General features: G+C 30.8%; 1 protein-coding gene across 1 annotated transcript; it reads left to right on the plus strand.

Annotated features, from left to right (window-relative positions):
- Positions 1-11,367: 11,367 nt before the first annotated feature.
- LOC120088894 (GDSL esterase/lipase At2g23540) lies at positions 11,368-19,065 on the plus strand. The gene is made up of 5 exons (XM_039046333.1): positions 11,368-11,668; positions 14,120-14,250; positions 15,559-15,807; positions 15,987-16,242; positions 17,711-19,065. Exons 1-5 carry the CDS (start codon positions 11,386-11,388, stop codon positions 17,932-17,934), a joined length of 1,143 nt encoding a protein of 380 aa, XP_038902261.1. The 5' UTR covers positions 11,368-11,385; the 3' UTR covers positions 17,935-19,065.
- Positions 19,066-24,151: the final 5,086 nt, after the last annotated feature.

Consider the following 24,151-nt stretch of genomic DNA (forward strand, 5'->3'; position numbering starts at 1 on the left):
TATTTTGTTATTTTATTTATTAAAATTAATTTAATTAAATTAGGGAGGGAGTTACAACTGTCTCCCCTTTTTTTCTCTCGTGGGTGGTTGATGATAGTTGGCTTTTGATAGGAGAGAATCTTCTTCTTCATCCAATCGGACAGAAACATTCTTTGTGTGAGATTTTCTTAGAGAGCAATCAAAATTCTTCATTCTCCTCTCTTCTCTCAATCCCTTCCCTCATTCCAAAATAGTCAGAGCCCACCACGCCTAAGTTCTCTACCTGAGAATACCAAGGTCACCATCGTGGTAGTACCCGTGTCTAGTTCGTGGGATTCTTGAAGATTTGTCTTCAAAGGTAAAGGTTTCTAAAACCCTACTTTTATGTAAATATATAATATGTTTTTCTTTTCTTCAAAAGTTTCATTTTATGAAAAATGGAAATTGAGATGATCCCGCTTCCACTCAAGGTTACCTTCAATGGGATCCTTCAAATTTAATGTTGTAGAGGCAAATTGAGTGGTTATAGACGAGTGTAATCAGGTTGCATTCATCACCAAATCTCTTCCAAAGAGTTTCCTACAATTTCGCAGCAATGCAATGATGAACAAAATTCAATATATGCTGACCGAACTCCTTAATGAGCTATAGACTTACCAATCTCTTATGAAAAATAAGGAACTGGTTAAAGAATAGGCAAACGTTGACGATTTCAAAAGGAAGTTTCATAAGGTTTCATCCTTTTGGAACTAAGTCTATTCCTTAATCTTTTGCTTCGAAGAAGATTCAGAAGAAGAAGGGAGATAAGAGGAAGACTCCAGCCATTGTTGTAGAAGGGAAGGGAAAGGCCAAGTTGGCCGAAAAAGGTAGGTGTTTTCACTATAACGTGGATGGACATTAGAAGAGGAACTGCCCTAAGTACCTCACTGAGAAAAAGAAGGGGAAAAAAGGTAAATACGATTTACTTGTTTTAGAAACATGTCTTGCAGAAAATGATGAGTTTTCCTGGATACTTGATCGAGAGAAATTAATCATGTTTGTTATTTTTTATAAGGATACAATTACTTTTAGTAGTTGGAAGAAGGTGAAATAATCTCAGGGTTGGAACATGAGATGTCGTTTTAGCCAGTGCAGTGGGACCTACAAAGTTATATTTTGGGTTTTATGTTGGGTTTTATGTCCTAAAACTTGTGGTATGTAAACAATGGAGCTTATTCTGAAAATTCAATAAAGGTGTTATTGAATAGATCTATTACTTGAATAGAAATCCAATAAACCTAAAAGTCCCTTGACTATTGGATGAGTACTTGAACTTTATGTGGAGACATAAAGGTGGATCAGGTTCGAGTAAATAGTCAAAATGATCTATAGTACATGGATAAGGTTGGGTACCTTATTCTAGTAACACTATTGGATACGGCCTGCTCTGTAGTTGTTACAAGGAGTTGTAAAGTGCTAGAAATAAAGTGATCCTAATTCATTCATGTCGGACATGAAGAGTAGGGGTGTCCTTGTGCAAAAGAGTTTGTACAAGATTGGACCACGAAATGAGTCACTCTTACTTTATAATGTTGTTTACTGTTTAAGACTGACTATTTCAAAGCGATGACCAAGGTAAATTGACCTTAATCCTGAGCTAACTATGAACTCCTGTTTATCTGGGATTGCCCCCCAGATTTGCATAGGTGAGGGTTGGCTACTGCACTGGCTCAATATGACTGCCATTTCATGGGTGAGACTGGATAGATAGCTGGGGATATAGGGTGCAAGAGAGAATTCACTCCTACTTGCTTTAGGGATAGTAGAGAGGTTGTTCCCTTAAGTGCTGATTCTGAGGCTTGAATAAGGGATCCCACCCTCTCATTTGGCATGAGAGGGACTCGGTTTTGTGATTGGATAACAAAACAATTGTTCATTAGGGAATCAGTGGGGACTTAAGGAACAAGAGGTAATTTCGGAGGTAAAATAGAGATTTGACCCAGCCTTATTACGAACAACCTATGAAGGGTTAACTTACTAATCATGGTTATATCGAGTATACAAAATATATCTATAATGAGGGGAGTTCAATTATGGGCTTTAGTGGAGTGACCCATTAGTTAACGAATGGGGATTAGATCGGTCTAATGAGTTTAGCCAATTAATCTCGGATCGTTGGAGCCCATGATCTGTAGATCGATAAGGTCTCCCTACTAGATTAGAAATGGATTAGCTCTAGAGTAGTGTGATAAGTTAATTTGAAACGTTCAAATTAGAATCAAACGGAATTGGAGAAAATATATTTAAATATGATTTAAATATATGAAGATGAATTTGTGTAAAAATTAATTTAATATTAGATATTAAATTAATTAGAATTATTTAAATTATTTAAATAATTATTTATTAATTTTATTAGAAAATTAATTTATGACATTAATTTGTAAAATTAATAAATTTGATTTTAGAAATAAAATATGATTTTAAAATTAAAATAGTTTTTGGAAATTGAAAAATGACACAAAATTGAAAATGGGTTTTTCAAAGTTCATCTTCAACTAGCTTACAAAGAACCCACCATCTCTTCCTTTGTTTTACTCCAAGCATGAGTTGCATCCCGTACACAAAACCGAATGAATTTTTGCTGAAAAATTCGGATGAAGAAGGTGTTCTTCAATGGGTTGGTTCAATAAGCTTTCTCTATATTCCCTTTAATTCCAGGTTATTTTGAGTCCCACAACTCAATCTAGAGCACCAAGAGGATAGTAAGGAAGATCTTATGGTAGTTTACACAAGAATTCGTTGAATTTAGCAATTAGAAATAGAGATTTCGTTGGTTCGGCCAAGGTATGTTCTTGAAACCCATTATACTCTGTTTTTAGCATATTTCTTTTATGCCAAAATTAATGAATTAGAATGCTTATGGATCCTGAACTCTTCCACTGCATGATGGTATCGATCCAACAGTTCACTTGTCTAAGGTACAGTGTTCTAAGATACCTCAAGAAGTTGAGAAGATGAGATGTATTCCCTACGTCTCAACTATGGGTAGCTTAATGTATGTTATGCTCTTCACTCGACCTGACATATGTTATGTAGTGGGAATAGTCAGAACGTACCAGTTCAATCCAGGGTTAGACCATTGGATGGTGATTAAGAACATTCTTAAGTATCTTTGGAGAACAAGGGACTACATGCTGGTGTATAGGGCTAAGGTTTGATCCTTACAGGTTACACTAACTCTAACTTCCAAACTAACAAGGATTCTAGGAAATCTACGTTAGAGTTAGTGTTCACCCTTAATAGGGAAGCTGTAGTTTGGAGAAGCATCAAGCAGAGATGCATAGAAAACTCCACTATGGAGGTTGAGTATATAGCTACTTGTGAAGCAGCTAAGGAAGCAGTTTAGCTCAGGAAGTTCCTTATAGATTTGGAAGTTGTTCCAAATATGGATTTACCCATTACATTATAATGTGATAACAGTGGGGCAATAACCAACTCAAAAGAACCTCGCAGCCACAAACGAGAAGAGCATATAGAGAGGAAGTATCACTTGATATGGGAGATTGTGCAACGAATAGATACGATCATCACCAAGATCGTTTTAGAGCACAACATCGCCGATCCGTTTACAAGGACTCTCTCGACTAAAGTGTCTGAGGGTCATCTAGGGAGTCTATGTCTGCGAGACATGTATATAGTATAATCTGGGGTAAGTGGGAGATGTGTAATGGGTATAAGGATGCCCTAGTTTATTGTATTTGTATATTTACTTTTAATATACTGTACATTATACATTTTACATTTCTAGCTTTGGAATATTTATTGTATATACATCCCACCTACTAGAGTTTTAGTTCAAGTGGGAGTTTGTTGGGTTTTATGACCTAAAACTTGTAAATAGTAAATGTAACATTTGACCGATCATTAATAAAGGGTTATCAATGTTTATTACAATAAATAGGTATTGCTTATCTTGTATTTATCTTGCCTAAATAACCCTAATCCAATCAACTAACATCCTAGACTATTGTATGAATCTTGAACTGTATGTGGAGATAGACAGAGATTAATGTTCAAGATACAACCTAAAGGGTCAATAGTATATGGATAAGACTGAGTACCTTATCCTGGTGACACTATGGATACGGTCCACTTTGTATTTGATACAAATGCAATAATGTAATCATTCGTGTAAGGGACATACGAGTGGGGATATCCTATGCAATAAGTTTGCATAAGACTAGACCATGAAAAAGTAACCATTAGATGTAACTCCGTTGACTAGTCAGGTTTCTATTTCATTAGGATGACTTAGGCAACTTAGTCTTAATCCTAAGTGAGTTATGGACTCCTATTCATGAGGGATTATCCTTTGATTTGTATGGGTGAGAGTGGTCAGTTCGCTGAGTCAATAAGCTTGCCATTTTGGGGACAAGACCAAGTAGGGAGTTGGGAACATAATTTCATGAGATGGAATTCACTATTCTTGAATTTAGGGTAAGTAGATGAATGTTCCCATAATTGGCGTCTCCAAGACTTGAACAAAGGGTCCTACCCTCCCACTAGCCTAGGAGGGCTTCTGTTTGATGGTTGGACCACAAACAAAATGTTCATTAGACGAGCACTGAGACTTAACGATATAGAGGTAACCTAGAGGTAAAATGGTAATTTGATCTAGATAGTGTTATGAACACTCGTGAAACACTAACTTGCTATTATTGGTCAATATCCGTGGATACAGAAATATATCTGCAGTGAGAATAGTGGAACAGTGGGTCTATAGTGGAGTGTACCCACATTTAACGAATATTGATTAACTTGGTTAATGAGTTTAGCCAATTAATCTCATATCGTTGGAGCTTTAAATCTGTAGATTCATTAGTTCCTACTAGTAGCTCATAAAGGGTATTGAGATCATTAAAGTAATTTAAAATGTTCAAATTTACAAAGGGAACGAATATAATGTATGATACTTTTTAATATAAAGTTTATATTTTAATTAAAATTTATAATATAAATTTATTTTGAATTTGATTTAAAAATTAATTTAATGAGAGAAATAAATATTTGAAGGAGTTTAAATATTAGATTTAATATGAATAGAATTCATATTAAAACTATAGGTTAAAATCAATGCGCGTTAGATGCACATTAAAACTATTTGGTAATATGAGAGAAAAATAATTGAATATGATTTTATAAGGTTAAATTAAATATGTGATTTAATTTAATGATTAATTAATTAGAGAATGAATGAATGAATGAATTTAATTATTTGAATGAAAACTATAGGTTATGAGAGATAGATGTATTAGAATATGATTCTAATGCACATTTAAACAAATATGAGATATTTAATTATTATTTATTAATTAATTAATTTGATCAATTAATTATTATTTGATTTATTTTAATAAATTTAATTTTTATTTAATTTATTTTTAAATTAAATAGATTTATTGTTATTTAGTTAAAAAATTATATTTGATTTAATTTAGTAATTAAATAAATAATTAATTTAAATAAATTAGTTATAACAAACTCCTAACATTTACATAGGAGTGGGAGAGATCTTCTCCCTAACTTCTTCCTCTCTTAGTTCTCTCTACATCACATAATTTTTTTTCTCTCTAGTTTTTGGTCTTCTGAGATTTTTTTATCTTATCTACTTCTACCTCACTAGAATATTGGTGAAACCATTTTGGTGGTGTTCACTTGATTTGTAGTATAGAAATCAAGATCATAGATCAAAAGAGTTGGTAAAGGCTTCGAGAGTCGTCAAGATCGTAAGGGTTTCTAGATTTTATTTCCTCTGTTAATTTGTTATTAAAATATGAATATTGTTTGAAATTTTTTTTCCACTGCATTTGGGATTTTAACCCAGCAAGTATATGTTTCAATTGATCCACCACAACATACTAAGATGGGTCCTTAAAAGAGGTTAAGAATATATATTGGATATCACCAATCATCAAATATCTTGAACCCCTGACAGGTGGTGTATTTACTATACGATTTGTTGATTGTCATTTTAATGAGACACGACATTAGAGAGAGAAATTAAGAAGTTGGAAAAAGAAATTACATGGAATGCATCGTTAATTTCTCATTTTGATCCTTGTACAAATTAATGTGAACTTGAAGTTTAGAAGATAATTCATTTGCAAATTACAACAAATTAGTTACTTGCATTTATAGGTGCAAAGAAAGTAACTAAATCACATATACCAACTACAAATATTCTATCGAAAATTGATACCCAACACAACAAGTTGTCACTAATGAGTCTGGAACATGCTAGAAGCGTGGTAAATCAGTGGGTTCCAAAGATAAAAATCCTCTAGAAAGAAAAATAATTAATAGTTAAAAAGACTTGGTTGAGGATGTAAATCATGTTGGGAATGTCCTAAAACTCACCATTCGTGTTAAACATTCTATTTATCAATAATAATAAGTTGTTGATTTTGCATTCTATTATGAAAATCTAATAAACATACCCATGACTATAGTTCGAATACTTTAATTTTATGTGGTGACATAAACAGGATCAAGTTAACAGTATATAGCCTAAATGGTTTAATAAGTATATGGATGAAATTGGGTATCTCATCCTGGTAACACTATTGGATGTGGCTCACTCTGTAGTTGTTACAAAAGAATTGTAAAGTGCTACAAATGATGTGATCCACAGATCATTCACGTAGAGACATGTAAGTGGGAGCATCCTATGCAATGAGTTTGCATATAGACTGGACCACAAAAATAGTCACTTTTCTTTATAACGACCGTTTACTGTTAAAACTAACTATTTCATTTATAAAGTAACCTAGGTTAACTTGATTTTAATCTTGAGTTAGCTATGCACTCCTGTTTGTTCGAGATTATCCTTTGATCTGCATGGGTGAGAGTTGTCCAACAGCACTGCTCAATAAGCCTCCCATTTTAGGGATAAGACTGGATGAATAGCTGGGGACATAGCCCTGCAAGATGGAATTCACTCTTACCCGATTTAAAGTTAGCAGATAGGTTGTTTTCTTAAGAACTGATTTCAGGTCTTGAACAATTGAGGCCCCGCCTTCTCATGATATAGAAAGGACTTTATTCATAAGTATTATGAATCAAAATTGTTCATTAGAAGGTCAGTAGGAACTTAAGTAATAAGATGTATTCACAGGGGTAAAACGGTAATCTTGACCTAGATGTGATTACAAACAATCTGTAAGGATCGACTTACTGATTATGGTTATATCAAGTGGACATAATATATCTACAGTGAGAGGAGTTCAACTATGGGCTATAAATGGAGTGACTCATTAGTTAACAAATGGAGATTAATTTGGTATAATGAGTTTAGCTGATTAATCTCGGATTGTTGGAACCCATGATTTATAGGTCCGCGAGGTCTCCCTACTAGCTTGTAAATGGATAAGTTTTAGAGTAGCATGATAAGTTAATTTGAAACGTTCAAATTAGAATTAAACGGAGGAGGAGAATTTATATTTAAATATGATTTAAATATATAAAGGTGGATTTGTGTAAAAATTAATTTAATATTTGATATTAAATTAATTATAATTATTTAAATGATAATTTAAATAATTATTTATTAATTTTATTAGAAAATTAATTTATGAAATTAATTTTATAAAATTAATAATATTTTCAGTTTTAAAATCAAATTTTATTTATTGAAATCATTTGATGAAAATAGAAAAGTTGAAAATTTGCACAAAATGGAAAATTTGGTTTTTCTATTACCATCTTCAACTTACTCACACAAAAAAACCATTTACTTTGGCTTCAATTACTCCAAACATGAGCTGCATCTCATGCAACCATCTTCTTTGCATGTTCACCTGTAATAAATAAAGAAGATTGGAGTGGGATTTAGGCATGCATTCAAAAGAGATTTTAAAGAAAATTTCGTGTTGAAAAAAAAGTTCTTCAAACAAACTGGTGCAGTGAGCTTCTCCCTTGTTTTCTATTGGTTCAAGTTGTTCTTGAGTCCCACAACTCATTCTAAAGCTTCAAGAGGATAATGGGAAAGATCTTGAGGTGGTTCACGGTGAGTTTTGGAGAAGACAACTACTGAGGATCAAGATCTTAAAGAATTAAACAAAGGTATGACTTCAAACCCTCTTATATTAGATGAACATGCTTTAGTTTCTGCCAAAGTTAATGAATTAGAATGCTTATTGATCCTTGTTACTTCCGCTGCATGCTAATTTACTCTTACAAACACCCATGAAGAAATCCTTTACGTGACTAGTCAAGAAGGTGAAATACCTTAAGATAATAATGAGATTTCAATAAACTATGTCATGACAGGAAAAATATGGAATCGGATTCATGTAATTATTGACAATATTTTTGTATATAATGTTGCTTTTGATATTATATCTGAAAATGATGATTATGAACCAAAAGCTATTGAAGAATATCGACATAGAAAAGATTGGGTTCAGTGGAAAGAAACAATCGAGGCAGAATTAAACTCATAAATGTCAGGTTTTCGGACTAGTAGTCTGAACACTAGAAGGTGTCAAACCTATGGGTTATAAATGAGTATTTATGAGAAAAAGAAATGAAAATAATGTTGTCGCAAGATATAAAGCAAGATAGTTGCACAAGGTTTCTCATAAAGATCTTATATTAATTATGAGGAGATTATTCTCTTGTGGTGGATGCAATTACATTAAGATATTTAATTGGTCAGATTGTGTATGCAAATTTTGACATGCATCTTATGTATGTAGTCACAACATATTTATATGGATCTCTTGATAATGATATTTATATGAGAATCTCATAAGGATTTAAAGTACCTGAAACATATTAATCAAATTCCCAGGAATTGTATTCAATAAAGTTACAGAGATCGCTATGTGGATTGAAACAATTAGGACGAATGTGGTACAATTGCCTGAGTGGATATTTATTAAAAGAAGGATATTAAAACAATCCAATATGTTCATGTGTTTGTATAAAGAAAACATAGTTAGAGTTTGCTATTATAACTGTATATCTTGATGATTTAAATATAATTGGAACTCTTGAAGAACTTTCAAATGCAATAGAATATCTTAAGTAAGAATTTGAGATGAGAGATCTCGGAAAAACAAAATTTTGTCTTGGCTTACAAATTGAACATTTAGCAGATGAGATATTTGTTTATTAGTCAACTTATATAGGAAATTTTTTAAAATGGAAAAATTTTGAAAATATTCTATATGGACAAAGCACATCTATTGAAAATTTCAATGGAAGTTCATTCACTAGATGTGAAGAAAGATATATTTTGAACTCAAGATGATAATGAAGAACTTTTTGGTCCTGAAGTACCATATCTTAGTACAATTGGTGCACTTATTATCTTGCTAATAATACAAGACCAGATATTTCATTTTCAGTAAATTTATTTACAAGATATAGTTCTTTTCCAATAAAGACATTGGAACGAAATTAAGCATATACTCCGTTATCTCTGAGGAACGATTGATATGAGTTTGTTTTATTCAAATAAATCAAATTTTGATCTAGTTGGTTATGCAAGTTCTGGATATTTATCTGATCCACACAAAGCTAAATCTCAATCAGGTTATCTATTCACATGTGGAGGAACTACTGTGTTGTGGCAATCAATGAAACAGACCATAATGACTACTTCCTCAAATCATGTTGTAATTCTTACAATTCACCAGGCTAGTCTAGAATGTGTTTGGTTAAGATCAATGACCCACCACATTCATGAAACATGTAGTTTGTCTTCTAATAAAAATCTTTCAACAATATTATATGAAGACAACACAACATGTATATCCCAAATTAAAAGAGGATATATTAAAGGAGATAGAACAAAGCATATTTCACCAAAGCTTTTCCACACTCATGATCATGAAGAAAATGACGATATCACTGTACAACAAATTTGTTCGAAAGTTAACCTGGCAAACTTATTTACAAAGGCATTACCTACCACAATCTTTAAAAAAAATTGGTGCACAACATTGGAATATGGCGACTTAGAGATTTCAAGTGATGTTTCTATGAGGGACAGTAAATATACTTTTTAGGAGTATAAATTATATGAAATATGTATTTTTTTTTTCCTTCACTAGGATTGTTTTTCCATTAGATTTTTTTTAGTAAGGTTTTAACGAGGCATATTTCATATATATAATGGACATCTAAGGGAGAGTATCATACAAATTATGATAATAGATACTCATTAGATGTTCATGCTTAGTGTCCATTGATAATTTGTCATGCCCCAATTTCCCAAAGTATTGTTCATGTGTTTCAACATTACACATCATTAGTGTCCATGTAATCCATCTCCTACTTGCCAAATTGCCTATAAATAGTGGCATTTGGTGGGTTTTGGAAGACACATACGCATTGGAAAAATTTCATGAAAATTGGAGAAAATAGAGAATTTAGAGAAATTTCGTATTTTATATTTTGCTGATTTATTTTATTTTATTTTATTTATATATTATATTTAATTTGTTTTTAATATTATTTATTTTATTATTATATTAAATTATATTTATTTTAGTATTATACCTTATTGGTATTTGTGTTCCCGTTGTGCTCTTCAAGTTCACAACAAATGTCAAATTTTTTTATATTATATATTATTATATTCTTTAACTAAATAAAAATCGATAATACCAATACGAATAATTTTTATCTTAAGTTTATTTTTAGCAGGTGGTAAATACTCTCGATTATTTTAGGATTTTTTGGTAGACAATCTAGATTTTTTTTTTCATGTTTTTAGATTTTATGAGTCAAATAATATGCGTTTTGTAGGCAATCTAAAATTCATTTTTGAAGTCTTTCATTTTAATAATGTCTTAAAGAAAAACATACATGTTCATGTTCAAGGATATCCAAATTTTGAATTTGAAATTTTTAAATGTAGAACTATTTTTTTTCTATTTCTATAAATAGTTTGACATTTTGTTCTCTGTGAAAATTTTTCTATCTATAATTATGAAATAAAATTATGTTTTTATTCAATCCCTAGTTTTTAATTCTTTGATTTTATATTCCCCACCAAACATGCCGATCTTCCCCTCTACTTTTTTGAGTGCCAAAAATTTAATTTAATTTAAAAATAAAATAAAAATAGTTTAAGTTCACCAGCATTAAATAACTAGTGAAGATTTGGTTTCCTTTTGCCATGAACTTCTTTGGTTGGGAAATAATTCTGATAAACAACCCCATCAAAGTTTAAAACTTTACAGCAAAAAATAAAAGTCAAACCAAAATGTGACTTTAATTCAAATAATAAATAACTTGCATAAGTTTTTCCAAATGGGAGTCTTGTAGCCTTAAAAAAACCAAAAAGTAGATATTCACCAATAATACCATGCAAAATATTAGTGCTTATATAAATAAACATAAATCCTTGTTTCTATGGTAGTGATGATCATGAAAGGTTGCAAAATGGGTTTGTTGATTGTTGGTTTGATTTCGATGGGCTGTTTGTTAAGTAACAATGGAGTTGATGGTGCTAACAAGAAGGTGGCTGTGGGAGCTTCATTTATCTTTGGTGATTCATTGGTTGATGCTGGAAATAATAACTATTTGCCAACTTTGTCTAAAGCTAATCTTCGTCCCAATGGTATTGATTATAAGCCTTCAGGAGGCAACCCCACCGGCCGCTTTACCAACGGTCGAACCATCGGCGACATCGTTGGTAAGTACCTCCTTACGAACACATGTTATTGGGAGAATACAATTTTGGTTAACAATTTTGAAATTTGTGTTATTTGAGCATTTAAAATTTCAAAACATAAACACTTTAGTCTACTGTAACCATTAGTTTGCTAACTATAAAATGATGTAGCTATTAGATTGTTGCTTGTGATCACTTGACATTATTTCTCTTCCTTCCCTCCTTCTTCTTCCTTTTTTTGGTGCTTGTCACTATCGATGGAACTTAAATTGTCCCTACTAAAACTCTATCGAATTGGAATTTAAAGTTGGACAAGGGAAATTCTCCTTCATTTCATAATTCTAGATTTGAGAACCAAGGAGTTACCTAAAACAAAAAGAAAGTTTCTCCATTATTCCAAATCTATCTATAAAATGAAAAGTTCTTTCCTTTCTTCTGAAAGATGCAAGAGACAACGACATTGATGGCTATCTAACGTGGCAATAACATGAATATCAAAGATTATGACATGGGAGCGAGGAGAAAAATGGGAGAGGAAAAATGTTCCATTCACTTCATGATTAAATCAAATAGGTATTTCTAAATTTTGAAGGTACAATTAGCACCAATAATCATCTTAATGTTAATCAACTAAAATTAAAAGGAGTTTCAAAATCATTTAGAACCATTATATTTCTCAAAACTCAATGATTAACGTTTTCATTATGAAACTTTAAACCAAATAAATATCAAACTCAAGTATTTTGTCCTATTTATATAGCAACCTCTCCATATGTTCAAAATTTAATAAAATTGGTGATACATTCATTTAAGTGTGTTTTTGGAGTAAAAATGAGAGAGAAGATTAGTTGATTAGGTGTTTGTGTAATAAAGTACTCAACCAAATACATAAATTTTTTTTTTAAAGGGGAGATATCAATTTTTATATAGACCTCATAATGTATATTTATTATTTATACTCTAAAATTTCAATATCATTTCAACACGCTACTTAAACTTTAATAATTATTGTGTTCTTTACCTTAAATTTAATGAAGGTCGCAAATTTAACCTTTCTGATAGACTTTGCTTTGAAAACTCATCAATAACGTGCATATGCATTTAATGAATATAAAATATAATCATGTGTAAAAGTAGACATTAGAAAGAAAATTTTATTGAAATTTATAAGTTTGTTGAAGGATTTATTTCATCGTTCTTTTGTGCAACTTAATTATATGTAAGTCTTGATTTCTGTTGAAATTGGTTAAAATATTAGAGGATGAGCTTCACAAAAATTGAACATTAGGTAAAATTACAACATGTAAGCCTAGGGTTCAATTTTTTTAAAAAAATTAAAGTTTCTAATTAAAGTCGGAAACTTTTCAAGTCTAGTGGTAAATTTGATTTTTTTTTCCTTTGTAATTGTTGAAGTCGAAAGGGGCACCTTATAAGTCTCTATATTTTCATTATTGCATTTAGTGTGGGTCCTAAATTTGAAAAAAAAAAATATATATATATATATAAAAAGTCTAATAGCTCATTTCATCATGTGATTATTAATGAATAATTGGTTATGTGCTTGCTCTTACGTACATGATCGGAACTCAATTCTTACCTAACTATTAGTTAGTTGAACAAGATGGATCTTATAGAATTACCAAATAAGTGGGTCATAGTCATCTCAAATAAAATAAATCGAATATATGAATTAGTCAGATTAACCAATTTCAACATAAGTCAATTAGTTAAAATATATATTTTAATGGACCAAATGTTAAGTTTGAATCCCAAGTACTCGTCCCTCCACCAATGTCGTTGAACTACAAAAATCAAAAAGTTTAAAATATGTTAAAATTTTAGATCACATATTTGTATCATAACTTTAAGGCTATTTCACACAATTGTTCAAACAATCCACATCGTTCGCCTATTAAATTAATGAGTAAACATTGGTGTTCAGAGATTGAAACCACTACTACAGGTTAAAGAATACATGAACTAAAATAGGTTTTATAAAAATATGAAAAAAAAAAAAAGAAGAAGAAGAAGAACGGTAATAAAGAGAGTAAAATGGAATTTAAACTTGGATTAAAATAGATTGGAAAAATTAGAATTCAGTCTCTATAGCTTATAATTAGGATTTTAGTCCGTATGGTTTGATAAAACCCTCATAAATTGTTCATATGTTTTGATAAAAACTTCATAAACAATCCATGTTGCAAAACCCTCATAAGTAGTAGGTGCAACATGGATTATTTACGACTATAGGGACTATTTACGAAGATTTATTTAAACATAGATAGGGACTAAATTCTAATTTTTTAAACGACTAATAATTCTAATTTTCTCTAATCTATAGGGACTAAATTTGTAATTTAACCCTTAAAAATGTATAATTTTATTTTGTATTTAATTAATAAGGGATTTATTTATTTATTTATTAGTATTGGAATGGATATAAAGGTAAAATGTGAATTGGTTGGATCGTAGGTGAAGAATTAGGAATACCAAACCACGCAGTGCCATATCTAGACCCAAACGCCACCGGCAAATCAATATTGTACGGCGTTAACTATGCATCCGGCGGTGGAGGAATTCTCAATGCAACCGGAAGAATCTTCGTATGAATTCTCTCTCTCACCTCTTTTCCTTTTTAATATTTTACATAATTCTCCACTTTGGTTGTTGTCCACTTTTCTTTTTTAATTATTTCTTATTTGGATTGATCGAGTTAGAATATTCAAAGCTTTTGACTTTTTAGTCGTGGACGTCTATTTTTACCATATTGAGTGCAAATTTGGCATATACTTATTGATTAAACATTTTCCTTAAAATATTTTTTTCTTACTAAAACATTGATTTACTTAGGGTTGTTTGATCATATGAGTAGAATTAATAAGTATGGAGTTAATAAGTTTTTGTCTGTGGTCTAGAGTTTTAAAATGGAATTTTTCAATAATTGTGAAAAGTAGATTAAGAAGAAAAGATGAAGTTATTCGATAAATGTGAAAAAGTAAAGATAGAGAGAAAGATGCAGTTTCTTAATAAATGTAAAAAAGTAAAAAAAAAAAAAAAAAATGTGAAGATAGAATTACTCAATAGATGTGCTAAGTTTAATGATGTTTATTATTGAAGTTGAGTTGTTTATACCCACTTAAGAAGTTGATGGGTCAAACAGCTCCTAATAAAATATATTTGAGAGTGATTTTGGAATAACTAAAACGACTTTATTTCTTAAACTATGTTGTTTGACAATAGTGAGAAAGTTCCTAAAAATAATAATAATGAGAACGTGATTTTGAAAACTTCCAAAATCACTTCAATTGATTCCTGGTCAATACTTGGGAGGTGATTTCCAATTTATTTTTTATATAGGATTGTGAGTGATTTTTTTTTTAAAGATTATTATTTCATATAAAAAAAGTTCCCACTAATAGGGAACTAAATACTATCATGATTTATAACAATTTTACTAAATTAATTATAATTAAATAATTTAACTCAAAACACTTTTTAAAAAGTCAATCTTAAACATGTTATCAAAGTGATTAGAAATCACTTTTAACGGTACAAAATCACTTTTTAATTTAAAATAACTATTTTTAAAAACACTTCCGAATGTGCCCTCGAGTATTTGGTTATTTTTTCATTAAAATAATTTGAATCACAACCAAGTTCTTAAATTTTGATGTTGATGGAGATTCTAATTTTATATAAGTAATATCAATAAAATGTTTTTGTCGATATGATTATTTTTTAAATAAATTGTGTTGAAAGGCCGCTTAATTTTTATTCTCTTCAGTACAACATTATGATGGTAGAGATCAAACTATCAACTTTCGATATGATAATTAGTGTATTTGGTCACTGAACTATACTTGAATTAACGATGAATTAGAGTTGTTTTATAGAAAATATCCATATCACAGGTAAACAGGTTGGGAATGGACGTTCAAGTTGATTTCTTTAACGTAACAAGAAAAGAGTTTGATAAATTGATGGGTGTACCAAAAGCAAAAGAATATATTGCCAAAAAGTCCATATTTTCCATTACAATTGGAGCCAATGATTTCTTGAATAATTATCTTCTTCCAGTACTTTCCATCGGCGCTAGAATTTCCCAGACCCCTGATTCCTTCATTGATGACATGATCTCTCATCTTAAAAACCAGCTCACCGTGAGTATTTGCATTCTCACTATTTTTAATCCTAGTTTATAACTATTTTATACGTATATATATAGAAACATTGAGTTAGGTTCATTTTGACAACTTATACATATACTTTATTATTCTTATATAAACACCACACAATTTGAGATTGTATTGATGTTTGAAGTTTTCTTGAGTGAATGTAGAGACTATACCAAATGGACGCTCGAAAATTCGTAGTGGGAAATGTTGGGCCAATAGGATGTATACCCTACCAAAAGACCATAAACCAATTGAATGAAGACCAATGCGTTGATTTGGCCAACAAATTAGCCCTTCAATACAATGCCAAATTGAAGGATTTGCTTGCCAATCTCAACAAAAATCTCCCTACCTCCACTTTTGTCTATGCCAATGTCTATGATCTTGTCATGGAACTCATCGTCAACTATGACAATTATGGTAACTATACTATACTAATTCTCTTCTCTCTTATTGTTTTTACTTTTTAAAATCTTTTCTTAGTTATAACTTATAATCTCACGACTTTCAAATTTGGCATGAAAATGAAGTCTTTGGATAATATGTCTTTTGGCTCATATTAAGAACAAAATAATTAATTGTGATTCTATGTAGTTTACGTTTACATCATTAATTAAATATGATATGACGTGTCTAGTTATTAAATAAATGTGGTATGTTGAACAAAACTTTATTGATATTTCTCACAACATATTTTTTCAACTTTATTAAATTATCTCTTTTATAGACCATTGTGTGACCTTATCTTGTTCAATTGTCGACTTTCTTTTCACCCTTTTTGTTGTGCCATTTATTAACAAATCTTTGTGCAATATAGGCATGTCAAACTATTATTTAATAATAGTATTCATGACAAATCAAATCAATTCGAGAGTAATTGTGAAGTGGTTAAAATCACTTGTCATTTTTTAAAATCAATAAAAAAAAATTATTGATTTAATCATTCAAAATCAATTTTAATAGTATGAAAATTGTGTTTAAAAGTTTAGAATTAAACATTGAATTGATTTGCAAAAGAGTGCATAGCTCAAATGACATGTGTATGTGTTAGTAATCAAGAACTATGTGGTTTGAATCCTCCCTACTCTTATTGTACTAAAACGATTGAATTAATTTTGAGTGATTAAATATATATCTTGAAAAAATTTTAAACATGATAAAAATGAGTTTAATCATTTTAAAATTATTTCTAACCATGTACTAACTAACAAGACAAATTATAAATAAAAATTCATCATGCAACTTAACTTCTTGAGAAACTAAATGGATACATAAAACAAGTATTATTTCTTTTAATTCAACCAATTTATTTTAGCCCATACAGAACATTAACATACGTAATGAATCTTCGCATGACTCAAATATTTATATACATTTATACCTTTTTATTAGGATAATTTTTTTATATGTTAAAATTGTTGGAAATAATTCTATTGGTGTGTCTCATTGTCTATCAATTATAGACCGTGATACTTTACTGTATTTGTAAATAAATTGGTACATTTCCTATATTTAAAAACAACCATTTTCAATATATATAGGTTTTTTAGTATAATTGGAATTAGAGGGATCCGAACCGCAAACCTAGTGGTTATTAACATACTTATATGTCAATTGAGTTATGCTTGGTTTGACCATTATATTATAGGTTGAATATATATATGTATATCAAGTTTTGTTTATTGGGTTAAAAAAATGGACCGATAAGACCCTACATCTCTTATGTTAAATCGTGATATATATTAATTACTAAACTATGCTCCAACTGACAAAAAATTAAAAAAATATAGAGTAATTAAATTAAGTCCACATCATATTTGAAATTTCCTCCAATTCATCTGTATGAAAAATGGTGTGGCAAATTGAAAGACTATACATTTAATTATAGGATTCAAGACAGCAAGTAGAGCATGTTGTGGGAATGGAGGGCAATTTGCAGGAATAATACCATGTGGACCTCAATCCAGCTTATGCACAGAGAGATCAAGACATGTGTTTTGGGATCCTTACCATCCAAGTGAAGCTGCCAATCTTATTATTGCCAAGAAATTGCTTGATGGCGACCACAAATACATCTTTCCTCTTAATCTCAGACAGCTTCGTGACCTTTAACAAAAACATCATTTGTTAACATGTTTTAATTAAGGAACAAGAAAGGACTAAATTTGAGTTTAATATATATAGCGCATCTACTCATCATATTTGGTGTATAGCATGTTTTTGCATTGTCTTTAAACTGTTTGACAATTTGACCCAATGGTAAAGATTGGTTGCTTTTCCTTTTGATTTCTAAACATTTTGCCTGGATTGCTATGATCTTTTATTTCCTTTTCTATGTTTCACGCATCTTTACACTAGTATAATGTCGTTTATTTTGGACAAAGACTCTCACGAATATTTTGTTTTTAGAATACCCGAAAGGTCTTACATTAATTGAGGGTATTATAGACTACGCTCCCAAGATAGAGAAACAAGTATAAAAACTAAAGATAGATACATCAAATTTATAGGGTTCACACAAATGTTACAACAAATATATTACATATAGATTCGTTTGTCTTAAGATGTATGTCTTGTCTTATTGATAGCCTAAACATGTATAGGTTTACTGACCGAAGGTATTTGTAATTCTCTTATGAGTCAAATGTTTGAATTCTCGCTCCAACTAAATTAGATTCCATCTAAACATTAAGGAATGGACTATACAAGAAGTATATAAAGGGACAGTACACCTGGGGAGAATATGCATTTCTCACATTTCACAAATCACACAAAAAAAAAAGGTTTTTTTTTAATCTTTAACTCCATAGTCCCGCCATGTGAAAAAGCTTACACTCTGCTACTCTCATTTTCTTCATTAAACTAGTTGTTGAGGATCCCACATTGAAAAGAATAGAAGATCTCACAATATTCATTGTAGATTAAAAGATTATTTATGGGTTATTCCTCCCATACCTAATGGGATTTGAGATGAAATTGTTGAGAAAAACCTTTTACTTCTACCGCAGGAAAGAGCAGAAAAATAATAGAACAATAAAAAAAATAAGAAATGGGAACACAAAAATTTACGTAGAAAAATCACGAACCAGAAAAAATTTACTTAATTACAGGAGCATTCTTTTAGAGCTTTTGATTACTCACACCTTTTTCTCTTTCAAACTATAGAATACAAAAGAAATTTAATTGGAGTTCATCCTCCTTCTTCAATTTAACTGATGTAGAACAAACTATACTTCTAATATCTTGCTAAAACCCAACAAAAATTTTATACTTGCCTATTATGGTATCTAAGACCATAAAACCAAAATGGATAATCGATAAAAAAAAAAAAGGAAAATAAAAAAAAAAGAAAATTGAAGTTCCAATCTAAGAATGGTTAATCTAAAAAGAAACACCATCTTGAATGCAAATTGAGGAATTTCACATTAAAAAAATGAAAAGATCTTACAATCTTTATAATTTATAAGATTTATGGATGACTCTTAGTGTTATGATTAGTTTTGAGATGGAGCTTTTAAGTTTATAATTTTGATAAGTAGGATTCTACCAAACCCAGCATTAACCATATAGAAAAGTTCAAAATATATTCGATTCTTTTACCTTTCTATGGACGAAGACATCCATGACAATGACATTTGTGCCCCTATTTTTGCATGTCTCAAGTGTTTCTCCTAGAATCACATGAGTTCAATGGCGTATTCCATCTCATCCACACCAGCCACCTTCCTACAGCGGCCGGAAGCCACCCACGGTGGAGGCGGCGGCGTCTGTCCAGTGTGCAAGAGATGGAATATACCACAAACCCATGTAAAAAATAAATGTATAATTAAGTAGATGGAGAAGCTCTTCAGTTTGATACCTTTTATATAGAAGAAAAGTGAGCATTTTAGATATGAATTCTTTTAGAGAAATAAGGGGTTGACTTACTATTTGCTTCTTTTCCCCTTCTGTGAAATCACGTGTTTGAATGAGTACAAATTTGATGAACCTTTTAATAAGTACTTTCGTGTCTCTCGATTTTGGCTTTAGAAAAAATGTGAAACCCAAAAAGTTTCAAGTAGTGGAATTATGAGCTGTATTATTAACCACAACACTAAGCCCACCAGTGGAAAACGAATCAATTTTTTGATCTCCTGCTATTCTCCATACAAAATTATTTCGTCAACTTATTTTTGTGCCACCAAACAGTGAATTTTTTTTTTAAATAATGTTTTTTTAAAATATAATGACAAAAATAGGGTTGGAGGGAAACTTTTTCTAAGAATGGATGTTTTGGAAAATTATTGACAAAATTGGGATAGTGATATCGTGTACCGGATACACAATTGCCATGTGGCAAACTCGTGTACCCGGTACACAAGTACCGTTTAATCTAGTTAACACCATGTCAGCTGACTGGTTGACCGGTCAGACACAAATTCGTGGACTGGGTCCACGATTTGCTTTTTTTTTAAGAAAAGTGTGTTGACTATTTTTTTTAATTGTAGATGTACAACAATATTAAAACTTTAGGAATTGGTCTACAAATTTCTTCATTATTAAACTTAATTATATATTTAATCTATAATGAAAATATCTTGCACTCATATTTAAAAAAAAAAAAAACATGATATTAAAGAATATTTACAATTAGTTCTTTAATTTATAATTTGAAAATGAAAGTTTACATAAAATTTAAAAACGACCCCATGGTCCTTACCTCTCATGGGGGTTATCTTCGTGCCTCTAAATTGGGTTCACCCTGTTGTCGACACATTAAACCAAATTCTGGTAAGTTGTTATGCACTGAATATTGTTGAACATCACCGATAAAATTATTCTGTACAATAAAAAAAAAAATATTAAATAATATTCATATCATATATATGGAAAATGTTTGATTTTAAATCTTTTACCATGCAGTAATAGTAAGTGCCGTCAGGTGTGATAAATTGTCTCGTGATCAAATTGTACCAGGAAAAGTAGTTGTCTGATACAGCTGGCCCATTTGTTAATTCTATCATGTCGTCCATGCCAATAGGATAAATATTCCGCATGGATTCGACGCCAGTCTTGGTCGTGCGTACCTCTCAAATCGATCCGGTATAGTGCTAGGAGTGTATAGGACAACGAAGGTAACGTTTGTCGCAGATCGAACTATCTCAACATACGATCTGGATGATGCCACTCTACTATATGGAAGCATATAAGAGGGTTAACAGTCAACCAGATGTCTTCACCATCACAACAATAATCAAGTAAGGATGACCAAATCTGTTGTGTGTATGACGTCCAAATAATCTGACAAAAAAAAAAAATAATAAGTATACATAGAAAATGTTTTAAATATTCATTTATATATACATTTTCTATTTGATTGTGCATCAGCATGTCGAATATTTTTCTGTACATGAGCAACATATTTGCTGACTGTTCAGAGACAGCTAATACACCACTCCATCTAAAATTATAAAAAATACAATTAATTTATATTCTTACATAAAATGGTAACGAAGTAAATATATAAATGAAATAATACCTGCCATTAAGTGGACGATGATTTGGGGCCTGTAGCTGGACTTGTGGTGCTATAATTGGAAAACGATCATAAGCCCATACTTGTAATAGTATCAATGGCCCCGCTATCTCCTGCTATTCTCCATACAAAATTATTTAGTCAACTTATTTTTGTGCCACCAAACAGTGATTTTTTTAAAAAAAAAATAATGTTTTTTTAAAATATAATCACAAAAATAGGGTTGGAGGGAAATTTTTTCTAAGAATAGATGTTTTGGAAAACTATTGACAAAATTGGGGGCAGTGAAATCGTGTACCGGATACACGATTGTCATGTGGCAAGCTCGTGTACCCGGTACACAAGTACCGTTTAATCTAGTCAGCACCACGTCGGCTGACTAGTTGACCGATTAGACACAAACTTGTGGACCCGGTCCACGATTTGTTTATTTTTTTTCCTTTTTTTTTTAAAAGTGTGTTGACTATTTTTTTTAATTGTAGATGTACAACAATATTAAAACTTTAGGAATTGGTCCACAAATTCCTTCATTATTAAACTTAATTATATATTTAATCTACAATGAAAACATCTTGCACTCATTAAAAAAAATTCATGATATTAAAGAATATTTACAATTAGTTCTTTAATTTACAATTTGAAAATGAAAGTTTACATGAAATTTAAAAACGACCCCCTGGTCCTTACCCCTCATGGAGTTGTCTTCGTGTCCCTCTAAATTGGTTCACCCTGTTGTCGCGATCGTCTACGACGAATACTCTTCAATCAGTATCAGCAACATTGAGTCGTCTTGTTTGTTGAATAATACCTTCTACGTTAACCAATGTTTGCTGACACATTAAACCAAATTCTGGTAAGTTGTTATGCATTAAATATTGTTGAACATCACCGATAAAATTATTCTGTACAATAAAAAAAATAAATAAATATTAAACAATATTCATATCATATCTATGGAAAATGTTTGATTTTAAATCTCTTACCATGTAGTAATAATAAGCGTTGTCAGGTGTGATAAATTGTACCAGGAAAAGTAGTTGTTTGATACAGCTGGCTCATTTGATAATTCTATCATGTCGTCCATGCCAAAAGGATAAATATTCCGCATGGATTCAACGCCAGTCTTGGTTGTGCTTACCTCTCAAATCGATTTGGTGTAATGCTGGGAGTATATAGAACAACGAAGGTATTGTTTGTCGCAGACCGAACTGTCTCAACACACGATCTGGATGATGCCACTCTACTATATGGAAGCATATAAGAGGGTTAACAGTCAACCAGATGTCTTTACCATCACAACAATAATCAGGTAAGGATGACCAAATCTGTTGTGTGTATGACGTCCAAATAATCTGACAAAAAAATAATAATAAGTATACATAGAAAATGTTTTAAATATTCATTTATATATACATTTTCTATTTGATTGTGCATCAGCATGTCGAATATTTTTCTGTACATGAGCAACATATTTGCTGACTGTTCAGAGACAGCTAATACACCACTCCATCTAAAATTATAAAAAATACAATATATTTATATTCTTACATAAAATGGTAACGAAATAAATATATAAATGAAATAATACTTGATACTAAGTGGGCGATGATCTGGGGCCTGTAGCTGGACTTGTGGTGCTATAATTGGAAGGGCTAATTACATAAATAGAATTTAAACCCAAAATAATAGAATATATAGTACAAGGATAAAATAATTGCATATATAGATCAAAAAATTGTAAAATACTAAAAAATCCATGTCTAGCCACCATTTTTTTCGCTTCTTCCCGGTTTTCTCAAATTAAAAGCTATCATTGATAGCAGCTATCAGTGACAACCACTGATAGCTGCTATCAGCTGCTATCACTGATAGCAGCTGTCAGTAATGACCACTGATAGTTGCTATCAGCGATAGCTTTCAATTTTAGAAAAATTAATACAATCTTGAAATATTAAATTTTAATTTGCTATTAATTATTATTAGCTATCATTGATTCACTTTCATCAATTGGAATCAACGTTGAAATATTACTACTTAAGGCTATCAGTGGGTATCAATGATAGATTTATAAATAGTGATCAATTTTGAAACAAGACCAACAACTTTGATTACCATAGTAGTTATCACTAATAATCTTTTATCATGGCTATCACTTGATAGCAACTATCAGTCGTTATCACTGATAGACTTTCATTAATTAGAATCAACCTTGAAATATTAACACTTAAGGCTATCAATGATAGATTTCTATAACTGGTTATCACCTTTGAAAGAAACTCGATATATAGATATCACTTAAGTTTTATCACCGATATCACTAACATCACTCATATTGTGGTTATCAATGATAGTTTCTTTCACTGATAACATCACTAATAAGATGCTATCAATGATCTCACTGATATCATGTTATCAGGGATAGTTCTCTATCACCGATAACGTGTTATCAGTGGTAACTTCTATAACCGATAACGTGCTATTGAGTAGCTTCTATCATCGATAACTTGTTATGAGTATTAGCTTTTATCACTGGTAATATGCTATCAGTAGTAGCTTCTATCAATCATAGCCACTGAACACCTTTTTACCTATTTCTTGTCCTTCCCAAACATTTATAAGTCTCTTCTCTTTTCGATGATAATTTCTACCACTAGTAAACATGCTATTAGTGATAACTTCTAGGCATTCCACTTACATTTTAGTTCGAGATTCAACTATATTAATTAAATTCACTAAGTTGGCTATCAATGATAGATTTCTATAAGTAGCTATTAACTACAAAAATATAATAAAAAATTAAGGTATCAATGATAG

The sequence above is a fragment of the Benincasa hispida genome, chromosome 10, assembly GCF_009727055.1.
Source record: "Benincasa hispida cultivar B227 chromosome 10, ASM972705v1, whole genome shotgun sequence".
In the NCBI taxonomy this organism is placed as follows: domain Eukaryota; kingdom Viridiplantae; phylum Streptophyta; class Magnoliopsida; order Cucurbitales; family Cucurbitaceae; genus Benincasa; species Benincasa hispida.

Coding starts and splice junctions, on each gene's coding strand:
- LOC120088894 (XM_039046333.1), top strand. CDS start 11,386: ATGGTAGTGATGATCATGAAAGGTTGCAAAATGGGTTTGTTGATTGTT. Junction 14,251..15,558: donor ATGCAACCGGAAGAATCTTC/GTATGAATTCTC, acceptor TCCATATCACAG/GTAAACAGGTTGGGAATGGA. Junction 15,808..15,986: donor ATCTTAAAAACCAGCTCACC/GTGAGTATTTGC, acceptor GAGTGAATGTAG/AGACTATACCAAATGGACGC.